The 19,131-nt window shown below is 41.2% G+C and overlaps 1 protein-coding gene across 1 annotated transcript in view; it reads right to left on the bottom strand.

Annotated features, from left to right (window-relative positions):
* Window positions 1–1,625: 1,625 nt before the first annotated feature.
* The window catches only part of UTP20 (UTP20 small subunit processome component), a 108,060-nt gene continuing 90,554 nt past the window's right edge, over window positions 1,626–19,131 (bottom strand). Inside the window, exons 49-62 of the mRNA XM_003269911.2 lie at window positions 18,286–18,456; window positions 17,615–17,746; window positions 17,013–17,123; window positions 15,221–15,300; window positions 14,721–14,790; window positions 14,424–14,606; window positions 13,557–13,688; window positions 12,754–12,886; window positions 9,095–9,282; window positions 7,443–7,514; window positions 5,363–5,632; window positions 5,007–5,133; window positions 2,947–3,092; window positions 1,626–2,709 (exon numbers count right to left, since the gene is read on the bottom strand). Coding sequence (XP_003269959.1) covers window positions 2,554–2,709; window positions 2,947–3,092; window positions 5,007–5,133; window positions 5,363–5,632; window positions 7,443–7,514; window positions 9,095–9,282; window positions 12,754–12,886; window positions 13,557–13,688; window positions 14,424–14,606; window positions 14,721–14,790; window positions 15,221–15,300; window positions 17,013–17,123; window positions 17,615–17,746; window positions 18,286–18,456 — 1,971 coding nt within the window. The 3' untranslated portion in view covers window positions 1,626–2,553. The remainder of the gene's footprint in view (window positions 2,710–2,946; window positions 3,093–5,006; window positions 5,134–5,362; window positions 5,633–7,442; window positions 7,515–9,094; window positions 9,283–12,753; window positions 12,887–13,556; window positions 13,689–14,423; window positions 14,607–14,720; window positions 14,791–15,220; window positions 15,301–17,012; window positions 17,124–17,614; window positions 17,747–18,285; window positions 18,457–19,131) is intronic.

Below are 19,131 nucleotides of genomic sequence, written 5' to 3'. Positions count from 1 at the left end.
GTAGAGACGGTTTCATCATGTTGGCCAGGCTGGTCTTGAACTCCTGACCTCAAGTGATCCACTTGCCTTGGCCTCCCAAAGTGCTGGGATTACAGGTGTGAGCCACCGCGCCCAGCTCAAAGCATGGACTTTGAATCTTGATTGTACCATCTACATCCTGTATCACCCTTAGGGAAGTTACTTACTCTGAGTCTCAGTTTCTTCATCTGTAAAATAGGAACCAATTGTAGGAATCTCTCAGGAATACTAGGATTAAACAACATGTATCCAAAGTGCCTGGCACATAGGGTGGATTTCCCACTATGCCCCCAAATATATGGGGCACTGAAGAGTATTTCTTCCACATCAAGTATAGAGTGAGGCAAAAGATGCTATATGGTTGAACAACAGAAACAACTTGAGCCACCTCTAAATAAGTGTGGCTTATTACCATTTTAGTGTAAATAGTAAACCTTAAAAGTAAACTTTCAAAGAAACCACTTGTTTTCTTTGTACTAATAACTTTGTATTAATGTGGTTTTGGCCGAACATTAGAAAATGTTATCAGGAAATATTTTATATACGGAAAGTAATGTAATGAAGCATTATAAACTTGGAAATCTGGCACCAAATGTAAGACACTGAACATTATGAGGACAGTTTAAGTTCCCCAACCCCACCGTGTTCTCCCTCGATCCTATTCCTTCTCAGAAGTACCCTCTATCCTGAAAACTTTGAAATCATTAATTTTTTTCTACAGATTTATGTATGTACACACAATTTTATGACAGTAGTATTCAACTCTTTTCTTTTCCCCCACTCAACATTGTTTCTAGAATATCATCTATATTGATATATATATAATTAGCTGATTTCTGCTACTTGGTTTCAGTATATGAATATACCATTTTATTTATTCTCTTGTGGAAAGACATTTGGATTGCTTCTAGTTCTTGACTTTTAGCAATGGTTCAAGAACATTCTTCAGATCCGTGGTTCATGGTTTCTGTAGGAGTGGAACTCGGGATCAGGGAGTATACCCGTCTTCAGGTTTACAAGATAATGTCAAACTGCTTTCCAAAGTGGTTTATAAGATTTCCTGTGGCTCCACCATGCTTGCCAGCACTTGGTATTGTCAGCTTTATCTGATGATTTCAAAATGGAATCTAATTCTGGTGATAACTAGCATTTTCCTAATTACTAATGAGGCTAAATACCGGAGTGACTCAAACAATTTAACAACTAGACATAGCTAGTACAGTAGGACTCCGACTAGTCCAGGTATTCTTTAACTTCTGGTGTGAGAAGGTATGTAATCTAAGAACTTCATGTAGCCAGGGTGGCACTTGGGGGTCTCAATGTAATGACTACTTACCAAGCAGTGCATAATAACTTGAAAAAAAAAAATGTTACAGCCGTATCAGCTAACAATGTTTAAGGACCATTTATGTTTATCCTTTTGTGCAATGCTCATTTCTCGCTTTTGCCACTTCTTCCATGAGATTATCTGTGTTGATTCGTCAGTATTCATTATATGTCTTGGTACTACTAATTGTTTAACATTATGTGTTGTATGCCACGTCCCAGTTTGTGTTTTTTCCTAAGCAGAAGTTCTTAATGAAGTAGGATTTATTACACGTTCTCTCTATAGATAGTTTTTGTGTCTGTCTTTTGATATCCAATAGGGCAAGGCCCTCATCCTGTTCTACTTTTGTAAGAGTGTCATGGTTATTCTCGGCTTAATATCTTCCATATACATTTTAGAATCAGCTTGTTGGGTTAACGTGAAGAACTCTTGGGATTTTGCTCAGATACACATTTAACCAAAGGGATCAACTTGGGAAAAAGTAGCATTTTATGACCCTGACTCTTCCTAGCCATGAACATGGTTATAGTTCTATTTGTGCAGATCTTTCTTACTGCCTTCTCCTAAAATTTTAGAAAGTACTATAGAGCAGTATTTGCAAATCTTTTGTCTGATTAATTGCTAACTTCTACATTTTTTCTTGCTATTTAAAAATGTATCCTTTTATTTACAAATTATATTTTAAACTCTGACTAGTGTCACATGCTTTTTAGACAGTGAAGACCCAGCAGTAGTATAAAGTGTTTTATTTATTTAAAAAATATGAGCATGATTACATTAAACTATATATTATACAATCTATCCAAAGTTTAACTTAAATAATAAAACCTGGTTGGGCAGGGTGGCTCACACCTGTAATCCCAGCACTTTGGGAGGCCGAGGGAGGCGGATCTGTTGAGCCCAGGTGTTCGAGACCAGCCTGGCCAACATGGCGAAATCTTGTTTCTACAAAAAATACAAAAAATTCGCCGGGCACAGTGGTGTGTGCCTAGGAGGCACAACTACTTGGGAGGCTGAGGTGAGAGGATCACTTGAACCCAGGTTGAGGCTGCAGTGAGCTGTGATGTCGTCACTGCACTCCACCTTGGGTGACAGAGTGAGACCTTGTCTCAAAAAAAAACCCTCCCCCCTACCCCAGACAACCTGCTGTAATTTCAGACTAGCAGAATATTCCAGAAAGTTCATGCTTGTATCAGCACAGGGAGACGTTACTCCACCATTGCTAAATCTTTCAGGCTATGGCTTTTTTGTCTCTTGGCCTTATATCCTGGACGCAGGAACTCTATCTTTCTCTTCTTTGCTTCACTTTTATTTTTGTGTTTCTTCATTTTTTTCTTGGCAGCAATATCAGGATTAGTTACAAACTGGAAAAGAGAATAGAAATTTTATATTACTTTTAAAGTAAATGTTAAACCAATAAGAATCAAATACAGAAACAAATGTAAAAAACACGTTTATTAAAGAAAATCTGAAGTCCCAGCTATAAAGTCCCCAACCACTCAAAGCCTTGATCCTCCCTGAGTGTAAGTGTGACACAAACATGCACACTTAGTAGTTATCAAGTCCAGTGAACATGCCATATTTTCAAAGAGAAAACTTACCTCCAGGGCCTTTCTCTTTTTCCGGAGTGCCCTTTTCTCATTAGCCTGTTTCTGTACAGAGGCAAAGGCTAATGAGAAACTCTCAAGCCCAACCAGCTTTTTAAGTAATTCTATGATTTCCTGGGATAGATTCTTCAGCAAAGGATCTAATCACACACAAAGAGTAATGATCAGAGACAAGTAGGAAAGGACACATTTGAACATTAACAAAATCAACAATATGTACAACATTTATATCCAGCTACTGATCTGGCAAGAAACCCCAACTAAAACAAAAAAAAAAATTTTAACTCTTGCAGCATTATCACCGTTACTTCAACATTAAACACTGACATAAAACTAGCCTCTATGTTCCTGGAATGGGGAAACCAGCAATGCTAGACATAGCACTCCAGCCACCACCTCACCCAGGATGCAATAAGAAATCAGAGGATGTGAGGCCCACTTCCCAGCGGAAACCTGGCCCTGAAGACATTAAAGTAACTTGGGACCTTGACAGAAACGTTTTGAATTAACCTCTGTTTACCTGTTGAGCTCTTGCAGATGGGGGGAAAAGTAAGAGATTCCCTCTCTAATCCATGATGGGTCACAGAGGCTTAGCTCTGCCCACAGTAACTTTTTTTTTTTTTTTTTGCGGGGGAGTGTCAAAGCCTCCTTTGTGAAGTTGACAAAAAAGTCATCTCTCTCACCCTTTTCTGCCACTCACCCCCAAATACAAATAACCCCCGATTTCAATTTCACGGGAGCTCAGGACATCTGTTCTAGATCACAAGATTCTTGAAAACTTTCCTGCTGTTGAATCCCTAGTGCCTGGCCGATATTAGGTGCTCATTAAATGTTGACTGGCTTGAACCAAAGCACACCTGAACCTGCTTTTGTCAGCAGCCTCAACCTTTACTATTACTTTTTCCTTTCTAAGAGTGAGGAAACTTTCTCTCAAGGTTGTAGGACTATAAAAGCTCTTGCTTTGACATTTGCTTCATTTGTTTTATTTTTAAACTCTGAACATTCACTTTACCTCCTCTCCTTCCTGCCCCCAGTTCCCTCTTTAACTGTTATTGGCAACAATTACACTAAGTGAGGGAAATGTATCAGGCAAGGAAAAAGAAGAAATGTTAAAATGATATTTTAAAACTATTTCATATAAAGATGATAATACTTATATTTTTGCCTTATAATCTTTTTTTTGAGACAGTGTCTCACTCTGTTGCCCAGGCAGGAGTGCAGTGGTGCAATCACGGCTCACTGAAGCCTCGACCTCACAGACTCAAGAGATCCTCCCACCTCAGCCTCCTAAGTAGCTGCAATTACAGGTGCGCACCACCACACCCAGCTAATTTTTGTATCTTTTGTAGAGATGGGGTTTTGCCATGTTGCCCAGGCTGGTCTTGAACTTCTGGGCTCAACTGATCCTCCCACCTTGGCTTCCCAAAGTACGGGATTACGGGCATGAGCCACTATGCCCAGCCTATAATTTTTAAGATGGGAATGTAATGACATTTTGTTGTTCATTATTTTTCATTGTGCTATGAGGTTTAAAACTACCCGGAACCATAGTTTTCTTTGACTATTTAATCTATGTTGAGGATAAAGCATCATCTTTTATGTGAGAAGCATTCTTTCTGGGAGAGCAGAAAGCATACAGAAGGGGGCAATCAAATATGATACAAATATGCCTATTTGTTTGTTAATTATCTTGATATCTCATAAGTTTTCTTTTTAAAAATAAACTCTGGCTGGGTACAGTACCTCATTTCTATAGTCTCAACACTTTGGTAGGCTGAGGTTGGAAAACTGCTTGAGGCCAGGAGCTTGAGACCAAGACCAGCCTGGCATAACACAGACCACTATTCGTCTCTCTCTTTTTTTTTAATTTATGTGTGTGTGTATATATATAAATATAAACATATATAAGTATATAATATATAATTAAAATATATATATAAATAAAAATAAATCTCTGGCAGGGAGGGAGGACAGAAAGGAAGAAGGAAACATTCAGGAGAGAAGTAAGAAATCCTCATGTGCAAAAGACAGGAGAACAGATGAGGCAGGGTTACCTTGCTCTGAATAGGTGCTGTTCAGTTCTCGAAACAAAGGAGCTATGATCATTGGGAGATACAGCTTTACCTTGTCCATCCCAAGATCCATTGCTACGGCGCCAAGGAACTTAAAGATGCATGTTCTCTGAAAGTACAGATCATTTTTTTCATTTGAAATACTTCTCTTTAGCACTCAATCATAGACACAGCATTAATTTAGAAAACAGGGCTCAGTCTATTTTGGGATGGATGTTATTGCTGCAGTTTGGGGTTCAAAGATAAAGTTTCTAGGGACTTAGGAGGATCACTAATATCATTAAAATACTTTTTAAAGAGAAATGACTACTCTCAGTCATTCTGTGCATTCATCACACCTTTAAGGGGTTTCTCGGCGAATAAGCAGCTTCCAGTTTTGCGATCCGGGACAGCTTCTGGATCAACCACAGCAGCGTGGCCGGCCTGCCGAGCTCTTCCTTCACCTCTTCCTTCTCTTCTCCGTCAGACTCTGCCTTCTCATCTGCACAGGCCACGCCATCTTCTAAAGCCTCTTGTTCTTCCAGGTCTTTTATCTTACTTTGCTTATCCTCACAATAAGGTTCCAGTAAATACAAGACTTTGGCTACGAACAACAAATTCTTAACAACCTTTAAAAAAAACGGTGGGGGGGAAGAAATTGGACATTGATTTTGAAATAAATAAGGCTTAGTAGAGCACAAGCTAAAATAGGTATTCTACACTTAGAAAACAAAAACAAACTAGGTATTACAACTATTTAACAACTATTAAATGATGATGGCTCCATTTTTAGATCATTCCTTTTTTTTTTTTAAAGACAGCCTCACTCTGTTACCCAGGCTGAGGGCAGTGGCACAATCTCGGCTCACTGTGACTTCCCCTCCCAGATTTAAATGATTCTTGTGCCTCAGCCTCCTGAGAAGCTGGGATTACAGGCATGCACCACCACGCCTGGCTAATTTTTGTACTTTTAGTAGAGACGGGGTTTTGCCATGTTGGCCAGGCGGGTCTCAAACTCCTGACCTTAGGTGATCCGCCCGCTTCAGCTTCCCAAAGTGCTGCAATTACAGGTGTGAGCCACCGTGCCTGGCCTAGGTCATTCTTAAGTTCTTCCTCATAGGGCATCCAAACCCATTTCCATGTAACTTTGATCTATCTGGACTAGTTCTACCCTTTAAAGTCACACAGAATAAGGAAACAATTTCTTTCCAGGCCCTCCATTTACATTTTTTGTTTTATTTTGTTTTTTGGGTATTTTTTGAGACAGAGTATCACTTTGTCACCCAGGCTGGAGTGCAGTGGTACAATCTCGGCTCAGTGAAACCTCTGCCTCTGGGTTCAAGCGATTCTCATGCCTCAGCCACCCCAGCAGCTGGGACTACAGGCCACCATGCTCAGCTAATTTTTGTATTTTTAGTAGAGACAGGGTTTTGCCATGTTGGCCAGGCTGGTCTTGAACTCCTGGCCTCAAGAGATCTGCTCATCTCGGCCTCCTGAAGTGCTGATATTACAGGTGTGAGTCACCACACCAGCCCCATTTTACATTTTTAACAACAGCTTTCATCTCTACCTCCATTAAATTCCTTCCGCCATTCTACATAGAAATAACTATTTCTCTCTCTCTCTCTTTTTTTTTTTTATACAGAGTCTAGCTCTGTTGCCCAGGCTGGAGTGCAGTGTGGTGATTTCGGCTCACTGCAACCTCTGCCTCCCCAGTTCAAGTGAGTCTCTTGCCTCAGCCTCCTGTGTAGCTGGGACTACAGGCATGCGCCACCACGCCCAGCTAATTTTTGTCTTTTTAGTAGAGATGAAGTTTCACCATGTTGGCCAAGATGGTCTTGAACTCCTGGCCTCAAGTGATCCACCTGCCTCGGCCTCTCACAGTGCTGGGATTATAGTCGTGAGTCACCGCACCCAGACCCTTATTGGGAATTTTAAATGGAGCAAAGAGTAATCCCAACACGGACCCAGCGTTGACAAGACATATGTGTATTTGAACATATATTTGAGTGTATGTCTGTATTTCATCTAATCCCCCAAGCATTAAGATAGGTTCAAAACAAAATAACAAATGTAAGCTTAGACTGTTGATAGAATAGGCCCCTTCTTTATTTCTGAGACCGAGTCTCGTTCTGTCACCTAGGATGGAGTGCAGTGGCACGATTTTGGCTCACTGCAACCTCTGCCTCCTGCATTCAAGCAATTCTCCCTGCCTCAGCCTCCCGAGTAGCTGGGATTACAGGCACCCGCAATCACGCCCAGCTAATTTTTTTGTATTTTTAGTAGAGATGGGGTTTCACCATGTTGGCCAGGCTCATCTCGAACTCCTGACCTCAGGTGATCTGGCCACCTTGGCCTCTCAAAGTGCTGGGATTACAGGCGCGGGCCACCATGCCCAGCCGGCCCCTTCTTTTAAACTGGGAGAACTACAATTCTTACCTGTTCTCCTAGAGACTGATCCAAGAATTTGGAATGCAATTGATGGCAAGAGGCGAGAGAGATACTTTTCATCTGTGAAAAGAAAATGGACATTGGTAGACAAAACACAGGACATTTCTGATTGTTTTTAAAAAGCTAAACATAATAACTGTAATACAACTAACGTACTGGATTTTGCTCTGAATGACCACCTGTATATCAGGAGAGGAAGGGTTCCCGACCAGAAATGGTGTAACTGCTCCCTTCTACCTGCCCTAAGCATTTCATCCCAAATAAATGGGATACTTTCACATTCTGGGGAGAAACAGGTAATAATCCTCTACATTTTTTTTTTTTTTTGGACAGTCTCGCTCTGTGGCCCAGGCTGGACTGCAGTGGAGTGATCTCGGCTCACTGCAACCTCTGCTTCCCGGGTTCAGGCAATTCTCCTGCCTCAGCCTCCCAAGTAGCTGGGATTACAGGCGCCTACCACCACACTCGGCTAATTTTTTGTATTTTTAGTAGTTATGGGGTTTTGCCATGTTGGCCAGGCTGGTCTCGAACTCCTGATCTCAGGTGATCCACCCACCTCAGCCTCCCAACATGCTGGGATTACAGGCATGAGCCACCGCGCCTGGCCAATCCTCTACATTACTAGTAGAGCACTTTGCAACAGTCCAATATTTTTTTCTTCCTCTTTTCTTCCCTTCTACCCTCCACTCATTCAATATTTATGGGGTTCCACTATGAGTAAGACATTGTGCTAGGACCTAGGAAACCAGAGACACATATATCATGGCCCCTAACATTTTCTTTTCTTTTCTTTCTGTCTTTTTCTTTTTTTGAGATAAGATCTCGTTCTTGCCCAGGCTGGAGTGCAGTGGCATGATCACAGCCCACTGTAACCTTGACCTCCCCAGGCTCAGGTGATCCGCCTATGTAAGTCTCCCAAGTAGCTAGGACTACAGGTGTACACCACCATTTCCAGCTAATTTTTGTATTTTTTGTAGAGATAGGTTTTCGCCATGTTGCCCAGGCTAGTCTCGAACTCCTGAGCTCAAGTGATCTGCTTGCCTCAGCCTCCCAAAGTGCTGGGATGACAGATGTGAGTCACCATGCCTGGCCTGGCCCCTGACATTTTCATGAACGTGATCTCATTTACATCATCAACAAGGTTATTAGGAGGCAAGACAGACAGTATTAATCTTATTTTCCAATGCTGATAAACAACTTAAACATTAGCTGGGCGTGGTGGCGTGCGCCTGTAATCCCAGGTACTTGGGAGGCTGAGGCAGAAGAATCCCTTGAATTCGGGAGGCAGAGGTTGCAGTGACCCGAGCTCACACCACTGCACTACAGCCTGGGTGACAGAGTGAGACTCCATTTCAAAAAAGAAAAAAAAAAAACTTAAACATATAATGGAAGATGGGCATGCTAAATAAATAAGCAAATTAAAAGTCTGACTACACTAATGGTCTAAAAATTATCTTTGAAAAAAACCCTGGCCTTGAGAGTGACCCCTCTCCAGTGACTAACATTCCTATTGATTCACCTCTACAACAAATTGTTGGTTGGAAGAGTTTCTCCCAAGGGCTGGCCCGAAGATAGTTACATGAACCAGAAGGAACATTTTACAGTCACGAGGGAAGGAAAAGGTTTGAGAGAAACCTTACCTTTTGGTCAAGGTCACTGGCTAGGAACTTGATTGCTACAGGTTCTGGGAGGTGTTTTTTGGTCTTTTTGGTATTCCATTTTTGAATAAGCTCCTCTGGCTGGCAAGAGGCAAAGAGTAATCCAAAAATCTGGGCTGCTGTGAGCCACACCCAGTTGTGTGGATGTCTCAGGTGAGAATGCACATGACCTAAGGGAACCAAAAAGCATTCGTGGATGTCACACGGCCTTCCTGATTGTTTAGAGGTAAATATGACTAAGTTAAGCATTTACAGAGTATTATGTGTTTGGAGTGGGGAACCAAAGATGAACAAAATAGGCCAGTGGCTGGGAAGTGGGGGCAGGGGATGAAAAGAAATTGGTTAATGTGTACAAAAATAGAATTAGATAGAAGGAATAAGTTTAGTGTTGGACAGCACAGTAGGGTGACTATGGTTAACACTGATGTACTGAACATTTCAAAATAGCTGGAAGATTTGAAATGTTCCCAACACAGAGAATAAATGTTCAAGGGGAAGGATATTCTCGTTACCCCAACTGGATCATTGGAAATTGTATGCATGTATCAAAATATCATAGATACCCCATAAGTAGGCATAATTATGTATCAATTTAGAAAAAGACAAATAGTCCTTGCTTCCCAGAAGCTCACAGGAGCTAGAGAGAAGTGAGGTGGGAGAGGCACTGGAAGCGACTAGAAAACCAACTCCTAGAGTGGTTAAATGACTCTAATGTGGTACAAACAGCCCTCAAACAGACCAGTTCCATAAGAACTAGTTTCAGATTCAAGGGAGATAAGGTGACATTAACAGTTACAGTTACATTTTCTTTTCTTTTCTTTTCTTTTTTTTTTTTTTGAGACAGGGTTTCATTCCCATCACCCAGGCTGGAATGCAGTGGTCTACTCTCGGCTCACTACAACCTCTGCCTCCTGGGTTCAAGCAATCCCCCTGCCTCAGCCACCTGAGTAATTGTTACTAGAGGCACTCACCACCACACCCAGCTAATTTTTGTATTTTTAGTAGAGACAGGGTTTCATCATATTGGCCAGGCTGCTCTCAAACTCCTTAAGTGATCCACTTGCCTCAGCCTTCCAAAGTGCTGGGATTACAGGTGTGAGCCACTGCGCCTGGCCAACAGTTACATTTTCTAAATTGAGTAATGTAAGTATGTATATAGGTACAGGCTTGTTTCTAATGAGTAGAACTGGTGGCTCCAAGTAGCTGCCTGTAAAGCTATCATTTACTTACTGAAGGTTTTCTATATGCCAGGGACAAGGCTAATTGTGTTACATGTATTACCTCATGCAGACCTCATAACAATGCTGTGACGTTGGAATTATAATTTCCATCTTACAGATGAAGAAACAAGTGTTCCAGAGAGGCTGTGTGACATGCTAAGCTATAACAGGCAGAGCCAGGCCTGGGCCCTAGCTTGATCTGACCTTCAAACTCTTAATTTTCAGCATTTGGCTACATGGCCATTCTCCATACACCATACTCAGAAAGTTATTTTTTGTAGAGATGGGGTTTCGCCACGTTGCCCATGCTGGTCTTAAACTCCTGAGCTCAAGCAATCTGCAAGCCTCAGCCTCCCAAAGTGCTGGGATGACAGGCCTAAGCCACCATGCCCAGCTGAGACCCTAACACTTTCATGAACATGATCTCATTTAACCATCAATAAAGTTCTTAGGAGGCAGCACAGACAGTATTAATCTTATTTCCCAATGCTGGTAAAGAACTTAAACATATAAAGGAAGATGGGCATGCTAAATAAGCAAATTAAAAGTCTGATACACTAATGGTCTAAAAATTATCTTTGAAAAAACCTTGGCCTTGAGTGTGACCCCTCTCCAGTGACCACCACTCCATTGAGACCCAAACTTCCCCTTCCCTGCTGTATCTCCCTCCGTGTAAAGGAAAAAGAAAAGAAAAGAAAGTTTTAGGCTGGGTGCAGTGCCTCATGCCTGTAATCCCAGCACTTTGGGAGGCCAAGGCAGGTGGATCACGAGGTCAAGAGATGGAGACCATCCTGGCCATCATGGTGAAACCCTGTCTCTAGTAAAACTACAAAAATTAGCTGGGCATGGTGGCAAGCACCTGTAATCCCAGCTACTCAGGAGGCTGAGGCAGGAGAATCACTTGAACCTGGGAGGCAAAGGTTGCAGTGAGCTGAGATCAGACAACTGCACTCCAGCCTGGCGACAGAGTGAGACTCCGTCTCAAAAAAAAAGTTTTATAATGTGGGTTTTGGGGAACAGGATGGATTAACCATGTCATATCTCAGTTTTAGTCTTTGCTGCTATATTTCACAGACACATTTTTACTTTTGATCTATATGAATCTTTGTAATAATCTGGCCATGTTGCAATGAAGCCACACCTGAGTAGGTCATACAGTAACCTTGTTATTTCTCACAAATCTGAGTTCTGGCTCTTAAACCAGGTGAATACTTTATTTCAGTTAACAACAGACCACATAAGACGTGGTCCCGGCCGGGCACAGTGGCTCACGCGTGTAATCCCAGCACTTTGGGAGGCCGAGGCGGGCGGATCACCTGAGGTCAGGAGTTCAAGACCAGCCTGGCCAACATGGTGAAACCCCATCTCTACAAAAAATACAAAAATTAGCCGGTGTGGCAGCATGTGCCTGTAATCCCAGCTACTTGGGAGGCTGAGGCGGAAGAATCACTTGAGTCCAGAAGGCGGAGGAGGTTGCAGTGCACTGAGATCGTGCCATTGCACTCCAGTCTGGGTGACAGAGCGAGACTCCGTCTCAAAAAAAAAAAAGTGGTTCCATAAGATTATAAAACGGTTTGGCACTACTCAAAAAAAAATACACACTGTATTTTTACTGTACCCTTTCTATGTTTGGCTATGTTTAGATTCACAAAGACCCTGTTACAAATGCCTACAGTATTCAGTACAGTACTTGCTGTACAGGTTTTTAGCAACAGGCTGGACCATATAGTCTAGGGGTATAATAGGCTATACCATCTAGATTTGTCTAAGTATACTGTTACGAAGTTCCAACAACAAAATCGCGTAACAATATATTTCTCAGAACGTATCTCTATTGTTAGGTGATGCACAACTGTGTGACAACTTGTGAAATCATTTAGTAAATAATGGCATATGTACGTAATGGACTACTATATAGCTATTTAAAAGGATATCTACTAGATGTCTTATAGATAGTAATATGCTTACTTAGGTGCAAACAGGATATCAAAGTTTATATGGAACTAAGCAACCTCTCAAAAAAAACCCTATTCCTATTGAACGAAAAGAAAGACTGGATGGAAATACAGACCACAAGTACATACATCAAAACAATACATTGTACACCATAAATATATACAGTTTTTACTTGTCAGTTGTACCTGAGGGAAAATAAATAGGAAAAAAAGAGACATATCTGAAATTATTAAGTACCAAACAGGACTTTGAAAGGTATTACTTATGAAATCATACTTTTTTTTTTTCAGAAGGGAACATTTTCACTGTAATCACTCTGATAGAACCTTTTAAGTTTTTTCTCATGGACTCTTTTCCTGACATTGTATACTTTCTGAAGTATTCATATTCGAATTTCTCAAATCTGCTTTCAGTAATTCTATGACAACAAATGTGCTTGATTTAAATAAAAAGGGAAACACTTACTCCAGATTTTACTCAAAGTCTCAGCGGGTTTGGTAAACTGAATAATATTACATTCCTTGATAAGTTTAGTTATCAGTGTAAGAAAACTAAACAGAAGGCGATCTGCAGCTTTTTCTTCAGTTTCTTCCATGATCTAAAAACAAGACGGATGTAAATCAATGAAAACAACAATCTGAAAGTATCTGATGGACAATTTTACTCCAGCATGTCAATCCACCCGTTTCTGAACCTCCCTCGGCACTCCTGACATTGTAGGCCAGATGATCCTTTCCTGTGGGGACTGCCATTGCACTGTAGGATGTTACCAGCATCCCTGCTCCTCTATGCTCTAGATCCCAGTAGCACCTCCACCCTCCAGTTGTGACAATCAAAAATGTTTCCAGACATTGCCAAATGTCACCTGGGGGGGCAAAATTGCCTGAGTTGAGAACCTATGATCTTCATATACCATGAAGATACTTTAATCCCCCAACCCCCCTTTTTTTTTTTGAGTCAGGGTCTTGCTCTGTTAGCCAGGCTGGAGTACAGTGGCACGGTCCTCCTGCCTCAGCCTCCTGAAAAGGTGGAAGTACAGGCATGTGCTACCATGCCTGGCTATAACGTTCATTTTAAAAAGTTCTAACTACACTGAATTTTTGCTTTTATGATAAAGGACACTTTTGAACACAAATATTTAATTGATTAGCTATAAATAGCTACAGCTATAAATATATTTAACCTATAAGCTAATATCTAATGTTAGCTACATCACCTCAAGTAAAACTATAAGTTAGAAAAGTTTTATTCACTAGCAAATTACTTACATCTTTAAAGTTTTCAGGATCAATTTCCTTTTCAATCACAGGAAGGACAGTTCCAAGTCTTTTCTCAAAATCAACTCCTTCACTTTCCACAAACAAGCCACAGATCAGGGCAGCAAGTTGTCTATTTAAGCGCTACCAAAAATAAACCACAAGACAATGTCAAGAGAACTTGGGAGGCCTTTTCTGAAACTGTAAAATAAAGGTGGGCATTTATTTTGTCCTCAACATTCAGAGACAATAAACATTTCTTTCTTATGCCAGAAATCAGTAAATTATGGAGCTTTGATGGCCAATATACAAAATGTGGGGAAATTTTTACACTCAAGAATAATGTTTTAAAAAGAGGCATTATTATTATCCAGTGAATACTTTAATATTTTTTTTCCATTTTAAATTAAAAGGAAATGGAAAGAAGTCTCATGCCCACCCCACATTAAGTGGGTATGCAACAAGTTACTCATTAACACAGGGCACATGTTGTTTATGTTTCACAAAGATGGGCCAACAATGATGGTGACAGAGGTACCAAGTGGATAAAAGGATAAAAATTGCATTTCAGTAATCGAATATGCAAAATTGGAAACAAAGGTATTCATCATTAGGAGCTAGTTAAGTAAATTATGTTACATTCATGTAGTGGAATACTTTCCTAACAATAACGTAGTAGGAATATGGCTGATTTTTATATTACTTTCTATAACTTCTTACACTTTGGGAAACTTTAAGAATATACTATTTGCATAATCAGACAAAAATAACACTATCTGGGAAAAAAACCAATTCAACACTGTATAACATATATTCTTACTTAAACTATGATCCCCAAAGCTGACTTGTCACTGAACTGTGACTAAAAGCAATGCACACCTTTTTTGCTCCAAACCAAGTGGTAACCATATCAAACAGCCAATCTTTTTTCTCGAGGCTGATTTTACCAAGTAGGGACTTGATTGTCATGGATGCCATCTTTTTGCACGTGGCAGAGTCATCATTGATCGTCATTAGACAAAGAGGGATAAAGAACATTCCACAGTTCTCGTGGAGCAGCCCCTAAAAGAAAAGAGGCACATGTGAGCACTCAGAACGGAATTCCTACAGATGCTCTAGCAAAGGGGGACTGAGGACTTCCAGGAGTCACAGGGCTTATCTCTGGGGTCACAGTACCTGAGGGAATGTGTCAAAGAGATATGCGATCATTTCCAAGGTGGACTCTCTCCCGGTCTCATGTTCGTAACTAGGGGAAGGACATTAGGTGGATTTGTTAGTATCTTCTAAATTTACCAATAATTATTAAAAAAATTAAAATATTATATCAAGGTGTCAGTTTACTTCTTAAAAAATGGAAAATGCTCTGTTTCCCTAATTTTAATGCTTGTATATATCCATTAAGCTATCATTGTGCAGTTTTAAATGTATCAGATTTCAACATTCTCCTAAGTGGACTCTTATGACAATCAATGGTTAAACTAGATTGAAAAGCAACTCAGAGAACGGCTATATGAAGCCAAGCACAATGTGTGATTATCAAGTCAATGTGTCATATAACAGTATGCTCAGAGAATGTACCATTATACTTAGGCCCCATCCTTTTTCAGACAGCCACCATGTTAAAGGGAAAGAAGAAACTGCCCTCCGCCCCTGTGTAGTTAATAGCTTAAGCTTACTTCAGTTGAGCGAGCATGAATTCCAAGTTTGGTCTCAATTTGTCACCCAGGGGATAGTCAAGAATATATTTCAGAAAAACCTAGGGACAAAAGTCACACAACACAGATGATTATTTGGATCTCGTCTCTAGTATTCCTGTTTCCTAAGCTGTTTTCTGGAACTCACTGGTAGGTTATAAAAACTTTACAGAATGGCAATCAATCAGGCTTTCCAATGCACTCCAGCTAAATCTGCCTATGAGGTCAATAGCAACTGTGACCCTTCATTTCTCCCACCATTTATCTGGTCCTGCCCTATGTGCCTGACAGAGGCAAGCCCTGGCCTGCCACTGGCACTGTGGTTTAAGACTTCAAATCTAAGCCCACAGGTTGGAAGCTGATCTCTCTGTGACAGGTGGTGACAGGTGTACCACAGTATGGACTGTGGTTCAACCTGGTATCTCCCCTTCAACAAGAATAACAACATAGTGATAATATCAATACTGATAATAATAACCGATGCATTTACTAAAAACTCTCTATGTGCCAAGCACTGCGTTAAGTGTTTCTCAGTTAAATCTCATCATTCCCTTAGGAAGTTCGTGATAATAGCCCATTTTCTAGTTGAAGGGAATGAAGTTGGCCGAGACAATAAGAAACTTGTTCATGTGACACTGCCAGAATTCCATGACTAGTCTGTGTCCAAAGGCTGCACTTTCAAACCACTATGGTATCTAGCCTCCTTTATTAATAAACTGTGAGAACTAAGTGACATCATTCAAGTTTCCAAGGCCTGCCTTTCTCTAGCGGTAAAATGGGGATACCGTTTCTTCTGAAGGGTACCTGTAAACAGAGGTCATGCATTTAAAGTGCTAGGCACACAGCTAGTGCTTAATAGCAGCTCACCCTTCTTCTTCCTAATAGTGGCCAAGCAATTATTTCCAGAGACATGCATCTTCCCTTCCACCCTGGCCTCCTCAGCAGCCCAAACCCACCTGCAACCCTGAGTTCCTATTTCCAACTTAGACCTTTCCACCTCTTTGGGCACAGTATGTGCTCATAAAATTAGAGATTGACAGATGTATAGATATAAACCTGATCCTGCCACTCCTCTCCCTAAGGATTTAAATAGCTCCTTACTATTCTTAGAACAAAGCCGCACCAGGCGCCATGGCTCACGCCTGTAATCCCAGCACTTTGGGAGGCCAAGGTGGGTGGATCACGAGGTCAAGAGATCAAGACCATCCTGGCTAACATGGTGAAACCTCATCTCTACTAAAAATACAAAAATTAGCTGGGTGTGGTGGTGCATGCCTGTAGTCCTAGCTACTCGGGAGGCTGAGCCAGTAGAATCACTTGAACCTGGGAGGCGGAGGTGGCAGTGAGCTGAGATCACGCCACTGCACTCCAGCCTGGCGACAGAGCGAGACTCCATCTCAAAAAAAAAAAAAAAAAGAACAAAGCCCCAAATCTTTAACAAGACCACAAGGTCCTGCGCAACCTGGCTCCCCACCCCTCAATTCACTTACCTGTGTTGAGCTCCTCAACCAAGCTAAGCTCTCACTCACCTCAAGCCTCTACTGCCCCCTCACCTTGAAAGCTAAGCCTTTCTCGTCCTTCAAATTTTGGCCTGCCTGTCAGTCCCCAGAAAAGCCTCCCCTGACCACCTGCACCAGGACACCCAAGTCTCAGCATAAAGCAACAATACGACACAAGGTAGGTAGTCTTCAGAATTCAGCCAATGTTGACACCTCTGCCACAAAGATGCGGCAGGGCCCAGCCCTTGCGATGGGGATAAGTGCTCTCTACAAACCTGTCTGCACTGGACCCTGGCAGGTTCACTTTGTGCAGAGACTGCCAACTTGGATACTTTCCGCATGACATCATCGATTTCTGGGACCAACAGCTTTCTTGATAAAATTGCCTAAGATACAAAAGGAAAAGATATACTCATTTCATGTGTTTTGCTGCAGATGGATGGAAGCAGACTTGATGCTAAAGCAACCACAGGAAATTTTCAAACACAATGAAGTATCTTCAAAAGGGATACACACTTAAGCACAAAGAACACACAACACTTAAACATACACTTCAAATGGGTAAAAATGGTGAATTTTTTTAAACGGTGAGTTTTATGTTATGTACATTTTACTACACTACGAAGAAAAACATATACATAAAAAGAGAATACCTGTATTTGTACAGAATTCCCTGGAAATGTTAATAAAGAGCTCACATTTAAACATTTTTCATAAGCAAATGTTCGCCTGTAACTGACCCACCAAAATCATACTAATCTTTACAAGTAACTCAATTTCAGAAGTCTACGGCTAGTCAAAACACTATGATCTGTGTTCAAAATATCTGCTGTGAAACTCATAAACCGTAACAGTCAACATTCTTGCGACACCATACCTTCAGAAGACCAAAGGCAGTGGCTTGTCTTGAAGTATCATAAATGTCCTCCTCAGCATAGGCCAGTAGAACTTGGAGCTGTTTTTCAGTTATCTGGTAAGACTTGACTTTCTTGACAAGTATGGTCACACACTGCAAGTTACAATAGTGATGTTAACAGCCAGCACATCCCACAGTTGGGATCCAGTGAAATGACAAGGACTTAACACAACACACAAGTATGCTTTTCCACACAGGATGCCAGCCCTCTAGCCTTGGCAAACTACTCTGGAAAAAATTTTGGCCATAACCACAAAGGGCAATGGGGAAAACTAACTTTGATGTTAATCCTGGTTCTAGTTTTGTATGAGTCAGGGTCTCACTCTGTCACCCAGGCTGGAGTGCAGTGATGTGATCATAGCTCACTGCAGCCTCTAACTCCTGTCAAGTGATCCTCCTGCCTCAGCATCCCAAGTAGCTGGGACTACAGGTACACATCACCATGTCCAGCTAATTTTTTTTTTTTTTTAATGTAGAGACGGGGTCTCGTTATGCTAATCAAGCTGGTCTTGAACTCTTAGGCTCAAGTAATCCTCCCACCTCAGCCTCCCAAAGTGCTGGGATTATAGGTATGAGCCACTGCATCCGGCTCTATCCTGGCTTTTTTCCAAGTGTAAGTGAAGACATCTCACCTTGAAACAATTGACCACAAGGTGGAAGTTCTGGCCCCTGGCGGCCCCGAGCTTTGCGTAGTCCTTCAGCAGAAGGAAGAGGTGTTTTGTCAGCTGCTCTGCTTTTGTTTCTATGGAAGGTAGCGGGAACCTCAAGACCCAGATGAGGCATTGTAAAGCACCTGTGATCACCTGAAAAAAACAAAACAAAACACCACCAACTTGTGATGTGACCGAATCCAACTATCCAGCACCTGAGGCTATGCAGACTCTTTAAATGATTGCGCTGAATAAATAAGATGCTAAGCCCAGCCCACTCTGGAAGAACTGTGCCCAAAATGTAAGAAAATAAAGACGTTTCCAACTCCTGGTTGTAGAAGAATTTATTGCTTATCCATAACAATGAATCCTTATGATGGTAGATCATAAGGAAATAAGAAAAAGCACCATATTCTTTTTATAATTTAATCTTTGTTTAAACATTTTTGGGCTGGTCTTGAACTCCTGGGCTCAAGCAATCCTCCTGCCTCAGCCTCCCAAGTGCTGGGGTCATAGGCTTGAGGCACCATGCACGGCCATATTTTTAACCTACTTATAGGGGTTTATGGAGGTTATATGATTTGGATAGGTTGGTCAATTTTACAATTTTTTTGGAAAAATACATCTTAAATGACTTTTCTGTTTTCTAGAATGGTACTTTAATGTAATCTACTCTTACTGAGCTTGAATTAGGTATATGAGGCACTCTACTGGATATTATAAATACAAAGATAAAAAGGATACCATCTCTGCATTTATGCAGCAGACGGTTAACTCAGAAATTAGGTATGGGAACAACTGACTATCATTTAATATAGTTAAGGGCTA

This window comes from Nomascus leucogenys, chromosome 10 (assembly GCF_006542625.1).
Source record: "Nomascus leucogenys isolate Asia chromosome 10, Asia_NLE_v1, whole genome shotgun sequence".
Taxonomy (NCBI): Eukaryota; Metazoa; Chordata; class Mammalia; order Primates; family Hylobatidae; genus Nomascus; species Nomascus leucogenys.
Note: the sequence above shows the minus strand (reverse complement) of the source record. Positions and strands in the feature narration are given on the sequence as shown.